We start from the raw sequence: 23603 nt of genomic DNA on the forward strand, positions 1-23603 counted from the left end.
AAAAAGCTCAAGCGATGTTTTTTTTCGCTCCATACGGACAATACTTTAAAAATACTTTGTATGCCAACCAAATGGCTCAAGTTAGGAAGCCTGAGGATTATAAACCCTTTAAATTCCACAAAGGACATAGAAAATGGTCAACTTTTCAAAACTCAATTAGTATTAACAAGCAAGGAGGGTGGGGAAAATGAAATTTCCCTTCCCCAATGACTTCTCTCCCAGGACTGCCCATAGATAATAATCACTACATTTCATAGCAAAGAGCTGGACCCTGCGCCCATAGCCAAATCTAAGCTATCAAGCAAATCATGACTATTATGTAAGACTCCAGAATCCTGGGGAAACCTCTGGTTTGAAGAATAGTCTTTAAAAATATTAATTTGGGGGTACCTATCCCAAAATAATAAAATACAAACAGATAGAAATCTGGTACTTGAGAACAGAGGAAGAAACAGTGGTGGAGGGAGGAGTTGAAGGGGGAAAGGGGGGTGGAGAGCCAAACTTAGCTGGGAGGAGGAAAACAATACAATTTCCCCTCCACTATGATTCCTCATAAGTCCTATAATAAGCAACAATATGAATAGTAATAATTATCACAGCAATCTGAAAAAGCACAGAAAGTTAATTTATTCATACTTTTATTAAGATAACAGTAAATCATGAAACCTAAAAATGATCACGACAAGTTAATGGCGACATGGTAGCATTTTTAAAAACACAGCAAATAATGCAAACTCAAAATAATCTAATTATCAAATTAAACAAAGTTGGTAAAACTATAATCATTTAGTATAAAGCATCTATTCTGTACGATGCTTAAATTTCAAAAATTCCTGCAGCCAGGAGGAATCATATTTTTAAACAAATCAAACAGCAATTACTTGATACTGTGAACAGCAAAAGCAATTCCCCATTCAACCCTATATCTGTTCTCCTGCTATGCTTGGTCTCACTAATCACTTCGGAAAAATGCCCCAATATTTTACAATCTTGATATCTCTCTCCAATGCAGAGTCTTTCTTCTGGCAAGGGTTAACGAATTCCCCTCTAGAATGCTCTTTGGCAGATACCATCAGAACGGCTATGTCCCTGTAGTCTTAACTGTTTGGACACATAATTGCGGAATGCCCTCTGTATGAGTTACCCCGTGAAAAACTGCTCTTAACTTGGCTCTATCCCAAAAAGTATCTGAATACGAAGTCAAAATGTCAATTTCTTTTAAATGATCTGGTCCCTGAGATCACTAATGTTGCCAGATTTCTTATAGAAGTTCTTAAAGTTCAAAATTTTTAGACAGCAATGTCCTTTACTGTACTTAATTGCATGGAATCTTAGATCTGATTCATTTGGCTCAATGTTTTATACGCTGCTAATTCTTTTAGGAATTTTTAAATTTTCAAATTTCCATCAGTACTGCTTTTAAATGCACTTAATTTTCCCTAGACCTTATTGCTATGTTATAATGCTTTATCTGCTTCTGACTGTAGACATGCCAATAAAGGTCTTTGAACTGAATTATAACAGCACCAAAAATTAGATCCCAAAATAATTACCCTCAAATGCACCACCCACAGGAGCTGCTACAGAAACCATTTGCCCACACGGGCAAGCCAGGCTTCCTAGATGAGTGTGGATCAATGTAGTTGTTCCAGTCCTGCTCTGGAAGGGCACTAAACCTGCCAATCAGGTAAACAGGAGACCATTGTCTCTTGCTGGGTATGATCCCTTTTGGGGAGGAGCCATGGCTCAGTGGTAGAGGGTCTGCTTGGCAAGTAGAAGGTTCAAGGTTCAGTCCCTGGCATCTTGATTTAAGGATCAGGTAGTGGTAACAGGTGATGTGAAAGGCTCTTATCTTCTCCTCCCCTTGCTTGAAACCTCCTCTCCACCACTACAAAACAGTGCTATGCATGGTATGTAAATGTCCAAGTCCACCTTTTTTTCCTACAAAAACTGTGTTTAGGGCTGAGCTGGAAATACTGTCTAGGAGGGTAAAGATCATCCCAACCATTGTGAGTTTGTATGGGGCCTTGTGAGGCTGACATCTTGGACACAAACAGTGAAATTAGTAAGGCTGACAGAATGAAGAACCTTTGAACAAAATCACTATCATGTGCCATTTTTAATAGCAAATATAACTGCATTTAGATAACTAGCAGAACTGCCCTAAAAGAGCTAACATTTCCTGCCGCCTTTCCTTCGAGACTTGATGAAGATAACGCAAACTCTCCTACTGTACGCTGCTTAGGAAATGCAAATATTTCAAGTACTGATAATCCCTTCCAGCAATACCATCAATCTTGACACTGGACCTAAATCTTAACAAAAGTACCCATTTGGCAACATCACTTTTACCATTGTGGATTCCAAAGAAACCTCTCAGCGCACAAAAGAGAACTCCACTGAATAGCAACTTTATTTGCCAGTTTCCAAGTCTGCAATGCCCATCTATCTGGCAAAACATCTTAGGCAGAGTCAGCCAAGAACATCCTCTGCGACTTGAAACCTGTTCTGGTGATCAACGGTGGTTTCACTGAAAGCAGGGCAGCGTCTTTAGCAGCTCTATGGTTGAGTTGTTACAATATTTCTCCTCCAAGTGCCCATGCCAACCTTGGCTTTGTTCACTTGGTTTCCATAGGAATAAACTAAGCTATCAAGCGGAGTCGAGTGAAAGGGTACAAGTACCAACATGAGGGAAGAGATGCCATTTCTCAGTGTAGTTTTCAAAAGGAAAACGGACCTCTGACTTCTGAGCTCACCGATTACAACTGGTGTAAGCTTTCTTTTCTTTGCCTTGCTTTCTGTTTGAGAGCCTCTGGCCAACTTGCCTCAAAAGTTGGCTGCTTCCATTTCAGTCTGCTACTCAGGAATTGCAGTAAATGTTTTGGCTTCCATGTGATCTCTGCCTCTGTTACCAGCTTGTTTTTCTCCACGGCTTTTAGAGCAATTCAGGCAGAAGCTTCTCAAAACAATTAATGTTCCATATATATAAAGCAGAAAATATAACTATACACATATTAATGCATGAACTCTTACTGAATTCAAATGCATATCTGAAAGAGTTACTCCCTAATGCTTAAAATAAACTTCTTCCTATAATAATATTATCCTGGGATAAATCACAATCTGGAAGAGAGTGTCTACCACTTCTGTGCACAGGTTTCCTAGATCTAACTAGAGGCCACCATCAAGCCCAGCTAAACCACTCTATGCAGCTGGATTTCCCACAGTGAACAATGGAAAGGAAGGTTTGTATTGTTTTCTAGACTGGACATAAGAAGAGCCCTGCTGGAACAAACCAGTGGTCCATCTAGTCCAGCACTCTGTCCCACACAGTGGCCAATCAGTTCTTCTGGACAGTCAACAACAGGGCATAGAGGCCAAGACCTGCCTTAGAACATAAGAAGAGCCCTCCTGGATCAGACAAGTGGTCCAACTAGTCCAGTTTCCTGTCTCACACAGTGGCCAACCAGTTCCCCTGGACAGCCAACAACAGGGCATATGGGCCAAGACCTTTATTAGAACGTAAGAAGAGCCCTGCTGGATCAGACCAGTGGTCCAACTAGTCCAGCTTCCTGTCTCACACAGTGGCCAACCAGTTCCCCTGGACAGCCAACAACAAGATATAGAAGCCAGTGACTTCCCCTGAGGTTGCTTCCTGGCTCTGGGATTCAGAGGCTTAGTACCTCTGTATGTGGAGGTTACCCACAGCTACCATGGCTAATAGCCGTTGATAGACATCCTCCACTAATCTATCTAATCCCCCTTTAAAACTGTTTATTCCTATGACCATCACAACATCCTCTGGCAGTAAATCCCACAGTAGTAAAGTAGTATTAGGACTGCTGGCATTCCATACCCTTCACAACATCTGCCACAACAATTTGGAGGTGTTTCATTGAAATTTACTAGACTTCTCCTCAGTAACTTGCTTTCCAACAGAGGTTAAACACAATAACATTTCTGCAGGCACAAGGATATCCAGAGCATGATATTCCCACCTTCCCATTCCGGTGGAAACCCAAAATGCCCCCTTAAATCCTGTTCCTTTGCCCCCACAAAAGCTGTATTCCCCTTCTATGTGCAAACTAATCACTTACGTGGCAACTGAGACAAAGAAACTGTAAAGATATCAGCATGCACTTACAAGACATCATTTCAATCCAAATACCTTATAGACTTGCAATTCATTTGCAGAATTTCATTGACTGATTGGTTGGAATACTTTGATAATAACATAGCAGCTACAGTGCTCTATGCAAAATGTTATTCTAATGCAGGATAAGAACTATGATGCTGACTGGTCTTTGATCTCATATTGAATCCAAATCATAATACAGTATGAGAATACCAGGAATACTACAAAAACCTGTAGAACAAGTAAGAGTCAAGTTGCACCTTTAAGACCAACAAAGTTTTATTCAGAACGTCAGCTTTCGTGTACTCCAAACACACTTCATCAGACGAGGAATCAGGTACAGTGAGCAGAGCTACATACAGCTGGTAGGCCGTGGTTTAAAATGCAAAATGGTACAAGTTTAAGATCCAATGACAGAATAGTAAAATTAACAAATTGAGCAAGCCTTTAATCTGAGTAGCATGAGCATGCCCAGTTTGCTCAATTTGTTAATTTTACTATTCTGTCACTGGGTCTTAAACTTGTACCATTTTGCATTCTAAACCACTGCCTACCTGCTATATGTAGCTCTGCTCACTGTACCTGATTCCTCGTCTGATGAAGTGTGCTTGGAGCACACAAAAGCTTACGTTCTGAATAAAACTTTGTTGGTCTTAAAGGTGCACTTGACTCCTACTTTGTTCTACTGCTTCAGACCAACACGGCTGCCCACTTGGATCTATCTACAAAAACCTGTGTCACTGCTGAATATGAATCTGACCAGGTGGATCCATCACACATATCCGACTGGACTCGATGCTACCTGGCTCAACTTGCACATTAGAGGATTCCCAGGACATGGTGATAAGTAGTCTCTACAAATATATCAACAAGACCCATCACTGTAACTCAGGACAGCTAATCTACAGTTGCGTTATTGCATCGCCACATCATAATGTAAATAGAAAGCAAGCCAAGGCATGAAAGAAACCCAAAGCCTGGCTGGTTCAAACATACTCATGCCAACTGTGACCAGGAGCATGCAGAGATGCTTAAGTGGCATATATGGGAGAGATGTTCAGACACGCTGGCTTCCCAAGCAAGGATCCCTGCTGCAGTAAACAGCTTTTCAGCACTGTCCGGCGGGTCAGGGTCTGCGCTGGCTGGAGGCGGGGGCGCCGATTCCAGGGCGAGGGGATTCATCGGCCAGTCTTTAGCTCTGCCTCAGAATTGGAGGACAGAAAGGGAGTTTTCTGCACCCGCGATCCTTCTCCACCTCCTCCCCAGCCTTACCACCACCCATCAACTCTTTCTCTCTGCGTGGCATGACCCAGGCTCTTCCTCCTCGGTAGGCTCTCAAAACCCCAACTAAATCCCCTGCACCGCTACCTCCGCCCTTGCCCCCAGCCAATCCCAACAGGGCGCAGGTGTTTCTCTTCGTGGTGGCTGGTGAGTTGCTACTCACGGGGGAGCCACAGGGTGGTGCTGAGGTGCTGGAAGCCCGTTTTTGGGGCAGAGTGGGGTATAAATTGAATAGATTAAAAGTCTGGTTTTTACCTCAACCTCTTCGAGAGTGAGGTGATTCATACCTTTAAAAAATTACCCTAAATAAATGATGAAGAAACTGAGGTTCTTCCTTTTCTCCCTTCAGGTGGAAGCAGAATAGAAACCATGCTTAACATAGCGCTGAATTCGCCATAATAATCCCTCAGTGTCCATCCCCAGGAACAATCCTAAAAATGTTGCATCAATTCCATTTGTTTCTGGAAAGCACGTTTATGACTGAGGCCTACAATAACTACAAGTTACTTCATTATATAAAGTGGCTCCCACTTCTACTTGAACTATTTAAAAAACACCCCTTAATTAATTTTCCCGTTCCCACCTGGCCAATCAAACCCATTAATTACTCATTTCATTTCATTTTTCATTTCATTTTATTTAGTTTACATCCCGCCCTTCCCACCAAAGCGGCTCAGGGCGGCTCTTTCATCTTTGCAGTCAGAGCAATCTTACTGTTCGTTTCTTTAACGTTTCATTAAAATGACTGTATCACTGTATCAGTTGCTCTTTAGCAGAAAAATAATTTTAAAAATTAGAAAAAAATGCTGAAGCTCAGTTGCATTATTTATTTAACTTTATTAATGTTAATGATTTTAACAGGTTGTTAATGGAGCTACCTGTATGGGAGCACATTCAACCTGTGCTGAAAGCGTTACATTGGTTGCCTGTGGCGTTCTGGATTCACTTCAAGGTGCTGGTTATAACCTTTAAAGGCCTATATGGCCTGGGACCTGTCTTCCTTCGGGACTGCCTTTCCCCATATGTACCCTAGAGAGCTCTACTTTCAGAGTCTCAAAATCTCCTTAAGATCCCTGGACCGAAAGAAGCTTGATTGACCAGCACTAGAGCCAGAGCGTTCTCGGTAACAGCCCCCACTTTGTGGAATGCCCTCCTCGAAAACATCAGGGCCCTGTGGGACCTGCCACAGTTCCTCAGGGCCTGTAAGACCGAACTATTCAAACTCGCTTTTAATGATTAGGGGGAGGTGGCTATTACCTTCAGTATCGACAATCTCACTGAACTGATATAATGGAAATCAGAAGCTTGCCATCTTGGATTTTTAATATGTATGGAAATGTTTTTATATATCTAATTTTAATATGTTTGTAAATTGCTAATGTTTTTAAACTGTTGTTAGCCGCCCTGAGCCTGTCGGGGGAGGGCGGGATATAAATCTGAAAATAAATGTCATTGCACCTCGGGGGAGGGGGGGGACCCAACAACATTAAGGCAAAAAGATGTAGCCAATAAAGGGGACCATATAGCAAATCATGGTGCTTGCAGCCCAACAATGAAATTGAGGGCCAGCAATACTGAAAAGATGGAAGGGTAACATGAAAACACTGGAATGCAGGAGTTCAGCAGCAACATCATTGGACTCAGGGAACAAATTAGGATTATTCTAGAGACAGCAGCTAGTGTAGGAGCATCCTGCCTTTCATACCAGATGGGAACTTTGACAAAATCCTGGGTTGTTTTTTTTTAGCAGGAACACAGTTCTGGCTGGCTTGACACCAGGGGGTGTGACCTAATATGCAAATGGGTCCCTGCTGGGCCTTTTCTTTTAAAAGCCTTGTGTGAAACAATGGTGATTTCGGGGTGTGTGGCCTAATATGCAAAAGAGTTCCTGCTGGGCTTTTTCTACCAAAAAAGGCCTGACAAAATCCAAAAAGGGATCACAAACCCAGCAATAACACACCATTCAGGAAGAGACAGTATCTAAGGATGGTATACAAAAAGAAAAGTCAAAGCAGACCTTCCATTTTTTGTTTTCTGTGTTCACTAGCAGAGGGGTCCCCCCCCACCTATCTGAAGCTGTTGATGGAAAAGCCCTGAGTAATGGCCCACCGGGGCTCCCTGACCCCGTGTCACTGCTACCAGCAACCCCATTGCAGTTAATGGTATCTACCGTTGGGCCCACCGAGGCGTCTTGTTCCCTGCCAACGACACCACCAGCAAGCCCAGAGTAGCTCCTGCCCTCTCCATTGTCATCACCCCTGCCGTCTGACAGAGGAGGAGGTAGTTGAATTGTCTGCACATGCGCAGACAATGCTTTTGTTTGGGGAGGAATTCACACACACACACCATATATTTTTTTACACTTTCAGAATTTTCTGCAAATCCAGGTAGTTCTCCAAGTTTGCGGAACTGTTTTCTGTAACTGAAGGCCCAATTTGCAGACTGATGTATCCACAGATGGGCTCACTCTTGGCTACTAGATATATAATAACTTTGTTTAGAGCTGCACTGTAAGTTACCTTGCGATGCACTCCTATGCAGAGTTACTATTGATCTCAATGGACTTAGGCTGGAATAACTCTGCATAGGGCTGCTGGTATCGGACTTTGCTAGTTTTCCTCTTCCTTTCATGTCACATGTATAATTAGACTGTAGCCAGTTATTTTGTATTTTGAAAGCAATGGCAGGAAGGTGGTATATAAACTGTATCAGATAAACAGCCAGAGTTTTCAGGTGTCTGTGGCCTTCTGACAGGTTTATTGCATACTTTCAACTACCTACAGTAGATCACTTCCATCACAGGCAAAGAAAAGGGGGGATGGCATCCTCAGTAAAGGTTAATTTTATATTAGAGTTGGATTTTGTCAATCCAAATATCAGTAATCACTGAAAAAGACCAAACTACGATGTATTATTATTATTTTGCTTCTTTTCTACCTCACCTTTCTCTTCAATGGGTATCCCAATTCGTTCTTCTATATTTATCCTTACAAAAACCTGTGAGGTTGGTTAGGTCACGAGTACATGATTGGCCCAAGGTCACCCAGCAAATTTTCATGTCAGTTTGAACCTGGCTCTCCCAGCTCCTACTCCAACACTTTAACTGCTACCCCACACTGACACATTAGAGATCAGCTAATCTTCACATACAAATCCAGCTTTCTTGAAACCTCAGAATTCACTCATGGATCTTGTCTGCCTCGTAAGTGACATCATTCAACAACGTTTTTACAGACACACAGAGAGACAAGTGACAAATTAGCACCTCCAGAGTTTGTGGCAGCCCCATAAAAACAGAATTTATTTTCAGATACCTTTTATAGTCATAGCACTGCAGGCTGAAGACATCCTATCTGGCTTAGTATTGATTCAAATGACCAGCTTGAGTATCAGATTAAGGAAGTGTCAGGCGCATGATAGAAAGCTCCTCAACAATCCAGCAGGCTGATTTTCTTTTTCAGAATGATTGTTGGAGGTGCGAGCATTTACTGAAGACTTTGTGGAACACTATATAACCAATTCATTTCAAATGAAGTAACCACAAAAGTATCCACTATTTCCGTGTCACCGAAACATCAACATATAGGCCACCTTACTATAAAAAGACAGAGCATTTAATTGTTTCATGAATACAGCAGCATTCGACTTAATTGTCAGCTTAAAGAACTCAGCTGCATATAAAGCAGTGGTGGCCAAACTGTGGCTCAGGAGTCACATGTGGCTCTTTCACACATATTATGTGACTCTCGAAGCCCCCACTACCCCGTCAGCTGGCTTGGAGAAGGTATTTGTCTCTTCAAATAACTTCTCTGAGCCAAGTCAGTCAGCAGCCTGGAGAACACATCTGAAGTTAAAGTTGCTTTCTTTCCACCTCTCTTCCCATTTGCCTTCCTTACTTCCTCACAGCTCTGAAACATTGGATGTTCATGTTTTGTGGCTCTCAAACATCTGACAATTATTCTATGTGGCTCTTATGTTAAGCAAGTTTGGCCACCCCTGATATAAAGGAGTAAGAGCCCTGTGGCGCAGAGTGTTAAAGCTGCAGTACTGCAGTCCTAAGCTCTGCTCACAACCTGAATTTGATCCCTGGTGGAAGCTGGGTTTTCAGGTAGCCGGCTCGAGGTTGACTCAGCCTTCCATCCTTCCGAGGTTGGTAAAATGAGTCCCCAGCTTGCTGGGAGGAAAGTGTAGATGACTGGGAAAGGCAATGGCAAACCACCCCGTAAAAAGTCTGCTGTGAAAACGTTGTGAAAGCAGCGTCACCCCAGAGTCAGAAACGACTGGTGCTTGCACAGGGGATCTTTCCTTTCCTTTTTCCAATATAAAGGAACAGGTTCTCAGGTTCCAACAAAAATCATTGATCAAGGGGACTTGGTGCTATAGGCTAATTTCTCAACCAATAAATGCTAGGGTAAGGCAACATAAAGATATAGGTAAAGCTATAGGTGGCATTTGGAGATAATTTGGAGTTCCCTTGGAGAAAATGGCTGCTTTGGAGGATAGCATCTGAAGCATTGTACCCTGCTGATGTAGGATTATTTGGTTAGCAGGGTGCTCAAGGCACATAGCGGAGCAGAGCTCATCTGAAGGGTGTGTGCTATCCAGAAACAAAGTTACACACAAGAGCCTCTTTATCATTGTAAAACTAATGCAAGTCCTTTCTTATATGGAACTCCATTCTAGACAGAATATATTATTCTAATCTAGTCTAACCAACTAAGATGGATGGAGATACAGAAGGCATCCTGCTCTCATGCTGCCAAGATAGAGAAGACTGGCGAGATGTTGGAGAGATATTGATAGACCAGAAGGAAGTTTCCCTAAGAGCAGCAATCTATACATCAAAGGGATAACATCAGAGAGTTAAGGAAGGATAGACTAAGAGTCCAGTAGCGCCTCAAAGGCTAACAAAATTTGTGGTAGGGAAGGGTACAAGCTTTCTTGAATAACTCTCACTTCTTCAGATGCAGCTAGAATGTGAGTTCCTCTGTCCTACAGTTAGTGCCCTAGTCTCACACTCCAGATGAGGTCCCTCCCTTCCCCAAACCCCACCCTCCTCAGGCCGCACCCCCAAAATCTCCAATTATTTCTCAACCCAGAGCTGGCAACCCTATTTCTGTTAGAAGTTGGAAGACAATTAGAATTTCTGGAGTTACTTTGACTAGATCTGTGATACTGAATAAAAGTTACTGGTATCGGTAGCTGTCAAATTATCAATTAAACAGGTAAAGGTAATCTCCTGTGCAAGCGCCAGTCGTTTCCGACTCTGGGGTGACGTTGCTTTCACAACATTTTCATGGCAGACTTTTTACGGGGTGGTCTGCCATTGCCTTTCTCAGTCATCAGCACGTGATCCCCAGCAAGCTAGGTATTTATTTTACTGACCTCGGAAGGATGAAAGGCTGAGTCAACCTCAGGCCGGCTACCTGAACCCAGCTTCTGCCGGGATTGAATTCAGGTCGTGAGCAGAGCTTAGGACTGCAGTACTGCAGCTTTACCAGTCTGCACCAAAGGGCTCTTCTAATTATCAATTAGTTAAGTATAAAAGAATCTGACCGGTCCTTAACTGCAACCTTGCCTGGAAAAGGATGATTTTGTCTCAGTCATGTCCAGACTAGATTACTGGAAGGTGTTGACAGTAAGGGGCCTTGAAAAGTCTTCACAAACTCCAGCTGCTCCAAAACAGAGCAGTCAGGCTACACACTAATGGACACATATTCAAAGTCTATGTTGACCTAAAAATGGCATCAGGGCACAATTCAAAGTGCTAGTGCTGCTCTGAATGATGGGACAGATCCTGTCTACAGATGAAGGCTCAAACTAAAGGCACCACAGAGGACTCCTGAGTGTAAAATCTCCCAGTGGCGCCCTCACACTCCTAGAACCTTGTTCACAAAACATCTGGTAGGGCCAGAAAAGATACATGTAGTTTTCTCATCCACTGTAATCCCATTCTTTAAGTGTGTACATTAAAATAAAACCCCACTACCACTGATGTTTCATAGTGACATTTTTAAAGAAGCTGTAATTTTTGTCTTCTCATCTATTAAAAAATCTATATACAATATACGAAGTGTGTCTACACAAGGACAATCTTTGATTCCACCCCTGCTGCCCACTCTTTTGCTTGCTGGCATACCATCTTCACAGGTAGATGCCCCCCCCCCTTTCTGTCACTCAAGCTAACTTGTACATTCAAGCTTCTGACATTCCACAAACAGTAAAATTTTGATATACAACAGGAAGATCTGTATGCGGTAACAGAGGGACTCTTCTTTTGTCTTGTTGTACTGTTGTAAAAACACTGTTTTTTAAATTTTAAGTCACTTTGAGGCCTGCTTTGCAAGAGAAATAACGACAATATTTTAAACTAAATCCATAAAAAATATAAAGGCCGCTGTGATAGACAATGTAGCTCACCAGTTTTGAACAAACTACAAGGGCTGCCAATTTGCTTCCAGGTCCAGCCGAAAATGCCAGTCACTACTTTGAAAGGGTGCTAAAACTATTTTTATATATAAGTCCCATGATTTTAAAGCTGTTTGGGCTTTGTAACTGACCATTGAACCATTATTCTGACCACTGAACCATTATTCTTTGTAACTGATCCATTATTTACTGAATAAATGGATATATGCTACAACTATAATATCATAACATACTGCCTCATAACATCGGCGGGTGGGGGGAATTTAAAGGGAAGAATTATAGGGCTGGAATACAATACTCAACTCTTCCCTTTCCCACTTTTTCTCTTATGCAGATTCTCCATCCCTTAAATAGGCTCTGGACGAAGTATTTATAGTGCTGAACCAATGGACCTAGGAAGGGTTCCACACCTCTCTTGCTGCTGATTTTCCTCTCCCAACACCCCCTTCACTCCTGTATTTAAGAACACATTTCCCAAGGTAACATCAGCTCTGTTTTAAATTTCATCCACTGTGAATGGATAAGCCCAAACTGGTCAGCATGTGCAGAGCTGACCTGTGAAAACAGCAGTCAACCGGTTGGACATCTCCATTCAAGAAGTGCCACCATCTAGAGAGGGCCACAGCACGCACGCCTGAGAGGGAGACCCTTCTCTTCCCATGCATTCTGGACAATCTTTCATGCAATACTTTCATCTGCCCATACGGCAAAAGACACTTGAGTCAGCCTCAAGTATGTCGTTGCTGAATTAATTGCATTGACCTACAGGTAAGTAATTCAAATATGCCTTTATACAGAAATACTAATTGAATGGATTTTGTCACACAACAAATATTTGAATTCAAAAAAATGCTAATAAAATGGCAGATTATAGAAAAATAATGACCTTGAAGCCTTAATGCAGTGGAAGATTCCGCTGCTTCACTCTTACACTGCAACATACATAAGTCATGAAGAAGAATTCAGACAACCCTACACTCACATTTGGATATGGTACAAGTCCTGTACCACTGAATGGACTGTACCACAAACATTCTACCCTATATTAGGCTGCTAATTGGGGGGAGACACCTGGGAAGAACATCACAGTAGTTGCCACTTCCCTGCTGGCCAATAATTCAGGGCAAAAATGGACATGGCAGGTGCAGACTAAATAAAAGATGGGTATTGCGAAAAACACCTTAATACCTTTTAAATTGAAGAAGTTAGAGCTCATTAAAAAATCTAATCCTCTGAGCTATTAAGTTAAACATTCTAATCATAAACCTATTAAGCCATTTTTTCTCAGTAGATTATTTCTTTATTAACTTTGCACAGATTGGACTCCACAAGAACAAAAATAAATCTTTCCTCAAAAAATGCCAAACGAACAGGGACACACTTTCACACGCCTCCCACAACAAGGCAATAGTGAATTGTGGGTGAGCCTCATATTAGTACATCACAGTTAATTCCAGTTAAGGGTCTGCACAGTCACTGCTAGCTGTCGGCAGCAGCCATCGCTTTAAAGAAATCTTTCCATTATTGTTTTTTTCCCTAGGACATTTGTCTCCTTTATGGCTGTTTACTATCTTCCAAGTTGGAATCTTTCACATTTATAAGCCCCATCTGAGTAGTTAAATTGCTTTAACTCAAGACATAAATAACCAGCCTGAACGGGTATTATGTTGTCAGCAGACTTCCCCGCAAAAAAGGAGAGAGAGAGAGTATCATTTAAAGTTACGCAGGTTCATTAACTACACGGCCGTATAATTAAACACATGCACCAAAAAAGAGAGGGCAAAGCATACATTAGCCTATTTTATTTTTCTCTCCCGTTACATTTTCAAAAGCTGCAGCATGACTTCGCCCCCAAGCTGTGAAAGCCAGCCGTCCACCTCCTTTGCGGTATGAATAAGGCTGACATTTGACAGCTTCACAGAGCTGACAGGCTTGTACAACGGCCCTCCCTCCCTATTCTCAATCCAATTAGACCTCTAATCCTCCAGATGAAAGGCCCGACTACTCACGTTCCTCATGACAACGACAGCTATTGATTATTTGTCACTGCAGCTAACACCTTCTCTGCGGAGGCCACTCTGACAGCAGCAAACCTCCCAAATTAGACAGAACTTTATCTGCCCTGGAGGCCAAATGGCACAACAAGGAAAGGCTAATAAATGGTATAAAAATGAACAAATCATAACATTATGACAGGTTGATCGTTGCCAGCAGTTTTGCAGCTCCGGCTTGATGCTCAGTTAGACCCCGCGCCTTCTCTTCTCTCTTCCGATCCTGATCCAACTTTGACTGAATTAAAGGCCAGAACAATTAAGGCATTTGACCAGCAAGGGTAAGCTGGGATAGAAGTATTGCCAAGGGACACAAATGTCAATAGCAGACTACCCATTTGTCAATACAAACATTCGAGACATGCAAATGCTGATGTTTCGGCTCTCCACTAGGTTGCACTGATGCCCTTCTTAAATGGTACCAAGAGGGAAGAAGGAAATTAACTTTCCAGTTGAGGAACTGGGGGAGGAAGCAAAGAACAGAATTTATTTTACATATTAAAATAAGATTCTGGTTAAGGAGAGAGTAAATGAAATGTTGACAGAAGTATTTATGGCACATTGTAACCGCACAATAAAACTCGTGCCAAAAAAGCAGGGAGAAAAGGATTTACGCATTTATAGCAATGTTGAACATGAAATCTGCCACAATAACTGCCAAAGAAAATGTGGCTGTTTCAAGGATGTTCCTTTCTCTTAGATGTCCATATTTGTAATGGCAAGGATCCACAGAATGACTTCAGGTATGCTCAACAGCTTGGGAATGATGAGTGGAATTGTGGGTACGAGATAGAAGATGTGCCAGCACTTCACTGGGTGATATGCCTGTCTGTCGTTTTGGTTTGGAAGCTGTGTTTGTCCCATGATTTCAGGATCAACAAACGGATAAGGAAGGGTAAAAGTTACAGCCCTCCAAACAGGAGTTCCTCCTTGTCACCTAGTTAGAAAAAGATTCAACTGCCAAACATGAGGCCCATTTGCCAGATTAATCTTCAAGAAATTAAGCCAACAGCTTCGAAAGCTAGAAAACCCCAAAACCAGTTTTGCTCACAGTGAAGGACACAAGAGGAAAATATCAGCCAGAAAGCAACTTATTTAGTGTGATGGCAAATGTGTTTTAACACAAGTCATCCTCGTTAAACGGTAGGTGCCGAAGTGCAGTCAGAAACTTAAAATGATCCAGTCTGTGCTCCCAAGACATGGAGTAGAACAGTTAGATTTGAGTCCAGCAGCATCTTGGGAGGCCAACAAGAGTTTCAGGGTGCAAGCTTTCAAGCGTTAAAGCTGATTAAGGGAGCTTTGACTCTTGAAAACTTATACCCACAATCAGTGTTCCCTCTAAGCTGAGTGAGTGTGAGCTAGCTCACATTTTTTTCAGCCTCCAGCTCACACATTTTTGTCTTGGCTCAGGAGGATGGCCCTGGAACAAACTAATTTATGCAGTTGCTCCCAACTTTAATGCCAGTAGCTCACAAAGTAGAATTCTTGCTCACAAGACCCCACAGCTTAGAGGAAGGCTTTGCCCCCAATATCTTGTTGGTCTCTGAGCTACCAGACTTAAATCCAACTGTTCTACTGCAGACCAGCGTGACCGCTCTCTAAAACTAGACATGCAGCGTCATTCATTTTCAGAACTACTGTATTTTCTCAAATGCAAGAGTAGGGTTTTCCCCCCAGGCATGCTCTCCAAAAGAAAAGGGGGCGATCTTACATTTGCACACAAATTACAGTAAGGTCCAATAATAAATGTTTTGTGTGTATAATTTTTTTTTTTTGGGGGGGGGGTATTCATCTTACATTCAGGGTCATCTTCCTTTTCAGTAAATATGAGTAATAAGTATTCTACAAAAATATATATACGGTTCTTGAAATTTAAAAAATCACCTCTGGAAAAAAGTTAATATTTCCATGTTTGAGCTGCTTTTAAACAATTTCACTAATCTTTGTTAAATAGACTGTATTATGGCAATTTGTGTTTTTCCCTCAGAATAGATTTTTAACCAGATACGTATCAGTGTCTGGAAACTGTCTGGAAGAGACCGATAGCTCGTTTGGATTAAAGCAGAATTTCATTAAAGGTAAAGACGGCCTTAAATCAGGATATACCGGTATATGTCATTTCGGAAAAGTCACCTAGTCAAAGTGCTACTTTCCTCTCCAGCGACAGGCATCATACTTGTGATCACAGCCTTAAATACCTGTTCCAATGTAAGCAACCTACACTACAACTGAGCTTGTCATAGTTGAGCAATGGCTGCTTTCATGCTAGAGGTTTATAGTCCACAACTATACTTCGTTCAGTTTAAGTGTAGAATTCAGACAATGACATTGGCAATCCATTGCATTCCCATGTTTTCTTTGCTATCTTCCTGTTTTATATAAAAAAAGACTTGTTTAGTGGTTACTTTCCCCCCTTTAACTTGAAAGGCAATTGCAATGCCAAGGCTGTCCAGTATTGGCAATGAAAACTATCATGGTCTTTCAGTCTTCCTGTCTCTTGGACCTCTTGGCAGCATCTGCGATATCACTGAGATTCAGAGTACAGAGTGGGATATAAATCCAATATCTGATACCATCAATAATGGCAGCCTTCTGACCACCTTTCAGGTTTGGGGGTGTTCTGTAGTACTTCCAGTCTTATCTCAAAGCCAGAGTTCAGAGTGTGGAGCTTGAGGAATGCTGCTTGACCCCTTGCCTATGGCGTACCACAAGGTTCCATCCTGACCTCCATGTATTTTAGCATATCCTTGACCAAAGAACGGTACACTCCTGTCTGGGATGGTCATCCTTTTCCATCGAGCATGCAGCTTCCGGAGGGAGGGAGAGGACACCCGCCTAGCCAGCCAGATCAGCCAATCAACCCTGGTGATCAGTCGGGTGACAGATGCTGCAGCCAGATTGCCCTCACATTCTGCATTTTAGCATATATATGAAACTGTGGGGAGAGGTCATTCAGAGAACGGGGCGGAGTTGCCACCAATATGCAGATGCTGCTTAGGACCATCTTGCACGTCTAACAGATCCCAGGGAGGCTGCTGAAACTATGAGTTGGTGCCTGGAGGCAATTTAGGGAAAGGATGGAGGCTCTCCAGGTGAAACTTAATCCAAACAAAGCAGTGGTGTTAGTGGGGGTGGGGTGGAAAAACTGACCCAGGAATTGCAGTATCTCTTGTTTTGGATAGTATCCTGCCCTTCCGAAAACAACAGGTGTGTAGCTTGGGGTGCTGCTGGATAAACAAGTGGCAACCATGGTCACGGATGCTTTTCACCAGCTTTGGTTAGTGAGTCAGCTGCTCTGTATTGTCTTTATTGCTTCTGCAACTGGAGTATAAACAGCAAACTCTCGTCCCATAAAAGAAAACCTCATTCCACAGGAAAACATGGAAGAATGTAAAGGTTGCTACCGCAAAAGTTGTCATGTGATTTGACAACAGCCGCTAGAAATGTTGCCGCACGCAGGGGAGTTTGTTGGTGAATCAGATGCAATCCTTCCTGGGCAGAAAAAATCTTGCCACTATGGTGCATAAACTGGTGGCATCTAGACTAGATTGCTGCAGTACTCTCTATGTGGATCATTCTTTGAAGAATGTCCAGAAGCTACAGTCGGTACAGAGTACTGTCGCCAGAATTTTAACTGGAATTAGTTGTAGGGACCATATCACAGCGTACCACCTACGCTGGCTTCCAATTTGCTTTCGGGCTCAATTCAAGGTGCTGGTATTACCCTTTAAAGCTCTGTTCAGCTTGGGAGCAGTATACCTAGTCTCAAACAAACTTACTCGGCCATCTTCAGCAGCCCTACTTCAGGTGTCCATACTATCTGAGGCTAGATGGGTGGCAACTTGAGAAAGGTCATGGCCCCAAAACTCTGAAACTCTCTCCCCAAGGAGAGGGACTCAGTGGAGCTCCTTATTGCTCATTGCAGTAAAGGGCTTCTCTTTGCTGCAATGAACAAAGTCCACACAGATAACCACACAAGCACAATTTCCTTCATTCTGCTTTGCCCCTTTAAAACCTCAGGAGGCTGAGCTGCACCTCTTCTGTGGGGCAGTTCCACCAGGACTGGCTAGGTCTGGTGCGCTTAACTTGCCCAAAGTCCCAACTCCTTCTTTAGGTTCCTCTTCCTTCCTTCTCTGTGCCTTCTTGGCCTCTCCGAGCCAGCAAGCCTTTCCATCCCGACATCTCCTGTTTTATCCCTGGACTCCACCCAAATCCAGCACTGCCCTCCCGTCTCTGAGTCTTCTTCTCTAAACACCTTCCTTGCTTTGCCCCACCCCAGCTGAGATTGCTTGCTGGCCCCTGCTGCTATGTTCAGTCACTGCCTGGTGGGGAGACACTCTCCTGCTCTCTCTGGCTGGGGCCAGCAGGCTGCTGCAGCCTTCCTGAGTAATGCCTGCATTGTCCTGGAGAAGTGGTGCTGCCTTTTGTCAGTACATGGGGCCTCTGCTGACCCCTCTGGGCCATAATATGTATTTGTATTCAGGGCCAGCCCTGCCACTAGGCAAACTAGGCAATTGCCTAGGTTGTCGGCCTTGTGGGGATGCCAAATTAGGCGCCCCTCCCATGTGACTCGGTGACATTATCAGTGCGGAGGGGCAGAGCAAAGCTTCTATTTTCTCCATTGGCTGAGGCTCCTCCCTTGGGGAGGAAGGGGGGGGAAGGAGTGCTTGCTTTGCCAGACTCTCTCAATTGCACAGCAGCACTACTGAGTCAAGCCTGTTCCTTCTATTGGCTGAGGCTCCTCCTCCTCATCCCCTGGGGAAGGAAGGAAAGAGTCAGAGCGTCTTTTGCCCAGTTCCCTCGATCACACAGGAGATACAAAGAAAGCACTTTTTAGACCAGTAAGTGTTAATGTTTTAAGCATGTTTTCAGTTTGTTTGTTTTTAAATCATTAATCGTGTGTGTGTGTGTGTCCTTTATAAAGTTTATAGGTCTCATTTATGTCAGATTTGGCTCTCATAACAAATGAGTTTAACATCCCTGGTCTAGGGCCAGCCTTGTCTGTATTTTAACATTATTTTGATTGTTCTTCAACTTGGGACCCAAAGTTGGGGGCAAATGTTTTATAGAAACTTTTTCTCCTACTTCTGCCTTAATCAACACCTGTTCTCTCATGACCAGCCACAGCATTCACAGTGCTAATTATAAGTTCCTGTTTGTGTGCCGGGGGAGCTGGGCAGGAGCGCGTTCATGATTGGTTTGTAATTGTTTAAGATTGTAATAGAGCAATTATGTAATCACTATAAAAATAAAAAAATTACAATGGTTTTGGCTGCTAAATAAAAAGCACAACTTAACTGCTACCCCATTCCTATAAGAACTGATGGTTAATGACTGACACAGGAATGCCATGAACAAGATATAACAAAAAGTGGCTCATTATGCTAAAAAGCGCAAAAAGGAGGAAAAGGAAAATAGCAGGGAGAAATAACTCTTTAACCAAAGGGGGTTACTTCTAAGTAAACACACAACAGGATCTAGTCCACAGTGACAAGCATTACTGGTTTTTTATGGGAATGTGCAACATGTGAGACATTACTGGAATAACAGTGTTAAAGAGTCCTGTTATGGATCTGAATTAACTGGCCCTAGCAAAACTATTGTTTTTAATTTATCCACTTTCTCAAAGGCCTGACATTTTCTGGTGGCTCTTTTCAATTTAAGAAAAAATGCCCACTAATTTTTAGACTCTTCTCTTAAGACTTCCAAAAGCAAACAAAAATGAGGCTTTCTATATTTAAACCATCATTTGCATGCAAGCACACACAAAAGTTGTGTTCAGGTTTTCATTTAGAATACTAGATTTCAGCTCACGGTATTTAAAATTATTAAACCTCCAAATAGGATTACAGGGAGAAATAATGAACTCTTCAAAGATTATTAAAGATGCTACAACAACAACAAAAAACTCATAGTTACTGAATTTTCACTGTACAAAACTCTATTCCCCCAAGTTTACTGTAGCAACACAATATACACAAATGCATCCAACACACGAGTTTCATGGTGGTTTCATCCCCATGGAATGCAGCTGCATGAACACAAAATATTACTGCTGTCAACTGCTGTGCATGTAATCTAACAACTTTGTTAAAGCCCCGGCAAAAGGACATCCTCATCATTTATGCACTTGTGAGATGGCAAAGGGGCCCAAAATCACTGCTCATGAGGTTTCCTTTGATGACTGCATGGAAACAGAAGCTGGTGCAACCTGTCTTCTGACAGCAGTGCGTTGTTGGGCACATCACACGAGCATTTCAGTGTTCTTCCAGCTATACCTCAAGAGGATGATCATAAATGGACTGTGCTCAGTGCACTAAAGATACTGTATCCCCCCCCCCCCTTGTGTTTTATCATCAGTTCTAACATGGCAGAGGCTACTTTGCTTGTGATACATGTGCCAAATTAGGGCAGCCAGGGTACAAAGAAAGGCATTCAGCTATAGAATGCCATGCCCTTCGACACTCACCACCATCAAACAGAATGAGAGAGGGCAGAAGGAAGGCAGCTTCCTCACACTCAGGCTGTTGTTACTTGGACATCGGCTCAAACTGGAAAACGGGCTATATGACACTTGCTTAAGGGGCATGTGACCAGGGCTGACCCTAGACTGTCTAGCACTCTAGGCAAGGCAAACTTCTGGCACCGCCCCCCCCCCGGCATTGATAGCATCACTGAGTCACATGGTGGGCACCCAATTCGGTGCCCCAAGAAGGCCAGCACTCTAGGCAATTGCCTAACTTGCCTAGTGGCAAGGTTGGCCCTGCATGTGACTTCTGAGGACAGAAGGACTTCTAAACTTTGTCACTAGGCCACTGTGTTGCTTTTTTTTAAAATTCTTTTTAGTTTCAAATAAATGTGTGATGCAGGAGAAATGGGGATACAGTTTAAGAAACACACCGACCCGAATACCCCTCAGATATGGAGAAGCAGATGAAGGTGTCTCGGATCATCTTTTACTTACCTTTTGTGCAGCGAGGTGGAGAGCTGTCCTCTGGCTATGGTCGGCTTTATCGACATCTATTCCTGTCTTCAGCAAGGCCTCAGCACAGTCTAGTCTATCGGCCAACACACAGTACATGAGCGGCGTTCTCCCAAATTGGTCCTCCTTGTCTTTCAGATCTGGGTTTCCTACAACAGTGAAGAAGTCAACAATAACGCTGGGTTTACACATGAGCGTTTTCTGGACAAATAAGGAAGCAGCCCACAAACTGTGCACAAGAAAAATAAAGCATTCCTAAGTCCTGCTTCTGTCTGCACTCTTAACAGGGCTGGGTGGACCTCCACTGTTAAGCACATTCTTCCTCTGCTAGAAGCTGGAGTTGCCAGGTCCCCCATAGCCATTGGTAGAGGACCAGGGTGGGGGGAGTTAGGTTTCCAGATCCAGCTTGGGAATATCCTGGAGATTGGAGCCTGGGGAGGACAGGGACCTCACTGGAAAACAAAGCCACAGAGTCCAGCAACCATTTTCTACAGAGGAACTGATCTCTGTCATCTGAAGATATTTTATTTATTTGTTTTATTTTGGCAAATTTATATTCCGCCCTTTCCCAAACAGGCTCAAGGCGAAGTACATCCAAGTAAAACCAATCAAATACAATAAATGCAATTAAATCCAATTAAAAACAACACAGTACTACATAACAAGGCGAGCGGGCTCATAGTGCAGGTTAGAATATAATCAGTGGCCCGGATATAATAATTCAGATGACAGATCAATGTGGGGGAGGATAGCAGATGGTATAGGCAACGAGAAGAAGGACATTCAATGCAATTGCTGAGCAGTCGGGTTAGAACGGATAAAAGGAGGTACTTCTTCACCCAAAGGGTGATTAACATGTGGAATTCACTGCCACAGGAGGTGGTGGCTGCTACAGGCATAGCCAGCTTCAAGAGGGGGTGTTATATATATATATATTTTTGGCCCCTGTGTGACACAGAGTGTTGGACTGGATGGGCCGTTGGCCTGATCCAACATGGCTTCTCTTATGTTCTTAGGACGCCCACTTGCCTCAACCAAATGCCTGGTGGAACAACTCCATCTTACAGGCCCTACAGAAAGGTAACAAATCCAGTAGGGCCCGTATCTCCATCGGGAGCTGATTCCACCAGGTTGGGGCCAGGGCTGAAAAGGTGCTGGCCATGGTCGAGACAAGATGGATGTCCTTTGGGCCAGGGATGGCCAAAAGATGTTGGTTGGCAGATCGCAGCAACCTTATCTCTTCCCAAAGAAGTGTAAGAAGATCTGATGTTTCCAATAGCCTAAAACTCCTTAGTAATAAAATAGATAGCTGCTATGTAACTGTTTGTACTCCATTACTCCCAAGGCTTGCGTCCTTGGTAAAGCTCCTGAGTTTCTAACAGTAAACCTACTTTTGATTTAAAACAAAGGACTTGGTTATTGATAAATATCGGCGCTTGACATATGGCTGGGGAACAGGATCTTAAGTGGTAAGCTAAAAAGTATTAGTAGGATCCTTCAAGAACCCACCTTGAGGTAGGTGGCTTGAACCAGAAAGAAAGGTGGGATATAAATGTCTTAATAAATATCCCAACCCCAAGGCATTTCAGGCCTTAAAGAGAAAAACCTTGTGATTATGTAATAGGAGCAACTTATGTCAATGGTTAAGAGAGCCAGTTTGGTGTAGTGGTCACGTGTGTGGACTCTTATCTGGAAGAACCGGATTTGATTCCCCACTCCTCCACTTACAGCTGCTGGAATGGCCTTGGGTCAGCCATAGCTATTGCAGGAATTGTCCTTGAAAGGGCAGCTGCTGTGAGAGCCCTTTCAGCCCCACCCACCTCACAGGGTGCTTTGAGTCTCTGATTCAGAGAGAAGGGCAGGGTGTAAATCTACAGAGCCAGTTTGACGTAGTGGTTAAGTGTGCGGACTCTTATCTGGAAGAACCAGCTTTGATTCCCCACTCCTCCATTTGGGCCTGCTGGAATGGCCTTGAGTCAGCCATAGTTATCACAGACCTTGTTCTTGAAAGGGCAGCTTCTGGGAGAGCTCTCTCAGCCCCACCCACCTCACAGGGTGTTTGTTGTAGGGGAGGAAGATAAAGGAGATTGTGAGCTGCTCTGAGACTCTTGAGTGGATGGCGGAATATAAATCCAATGTCGTCGTCTTCTTAATTATTATACAGTTCACCACAACTCTACCAATTTCAGGACTCATCCCTAATTTTATCTTCTCTGAATGTTTCAAATAGTGTGGTTCTTGGGAAGCACACTGTGCATTATATCAATGCTTCCTGTTACAGGGGTTTTGCAGACGTGTGACTGACATGAACTCCAGGGAATTTTTTTTAAAGCAGTGCTCACCTTCACTTCAATAAATACAGTCTTAAAACGCAAATAAAAGGCACAACACTGAAAGATGCATCATACTGCAAGGAACTCCGCTGTATTTTCTATCATAGGATATATGGAGAAGAATACTGCTGGGACAGTACATCACAACTTCCAAATTAGTTTGGAAAATAAAAAGAGGACTGAAGACCCTTTGAACAAACATGCAGGCAGCTTTAGTGGAACCTATAAGCACAATCAATGGGTAGACTGAACAGAGCATGAGAATAAGCAGCCCAAGGCCCCATCCCACAATTCATCACATCAAGGATCAAACAGAAAGACAGATATACTTCAGAGAGCCAGTTTGGTGTAGTGGTTAAGTGTGCGAACTCTTATCTGGGAGAACCAGGTTT

The 23603-nt window shown here is 43.0% G+C and overlaps 1 protein-coding gene across 1 annotated transcript in view; it reads right to left on the reverse strand.

The window, feature by feature from the left end:
• The window catches only part of INVS (inversin), a 131819-nt gene that overhangs the window by 76482 nt on the left and 31734 nt on the right, over positions 1-23603 (reverse strand). The window contains exon 3 of the mRNA XM_060247789.1: positions 20861-21027. Coding sequence (XP_060103772.1) covers positions 20861-21027 — 167 coding nt within the window. The remainder of the gene's footprint in view (positions 1-20860; positions 21028-23603) is intronic.

Source organism: Heteronotia binoei, chromosome 10, assembly GCF_032191835.1.
Source record: "Heteronotia binoei isolate CCM8104 ecotype False Entrance Well chromosome 10, APGP_CSIRO_Hbin_v1, whole genome shotgun sequence".
Classification (NCBI taxonomy): domain Eukaryota; kingdom Metazoa; phylum Chordata; class Lepidosauria; order Squamata; family Gekkonidae; genus Heteronotia; species Heteronotia binoei.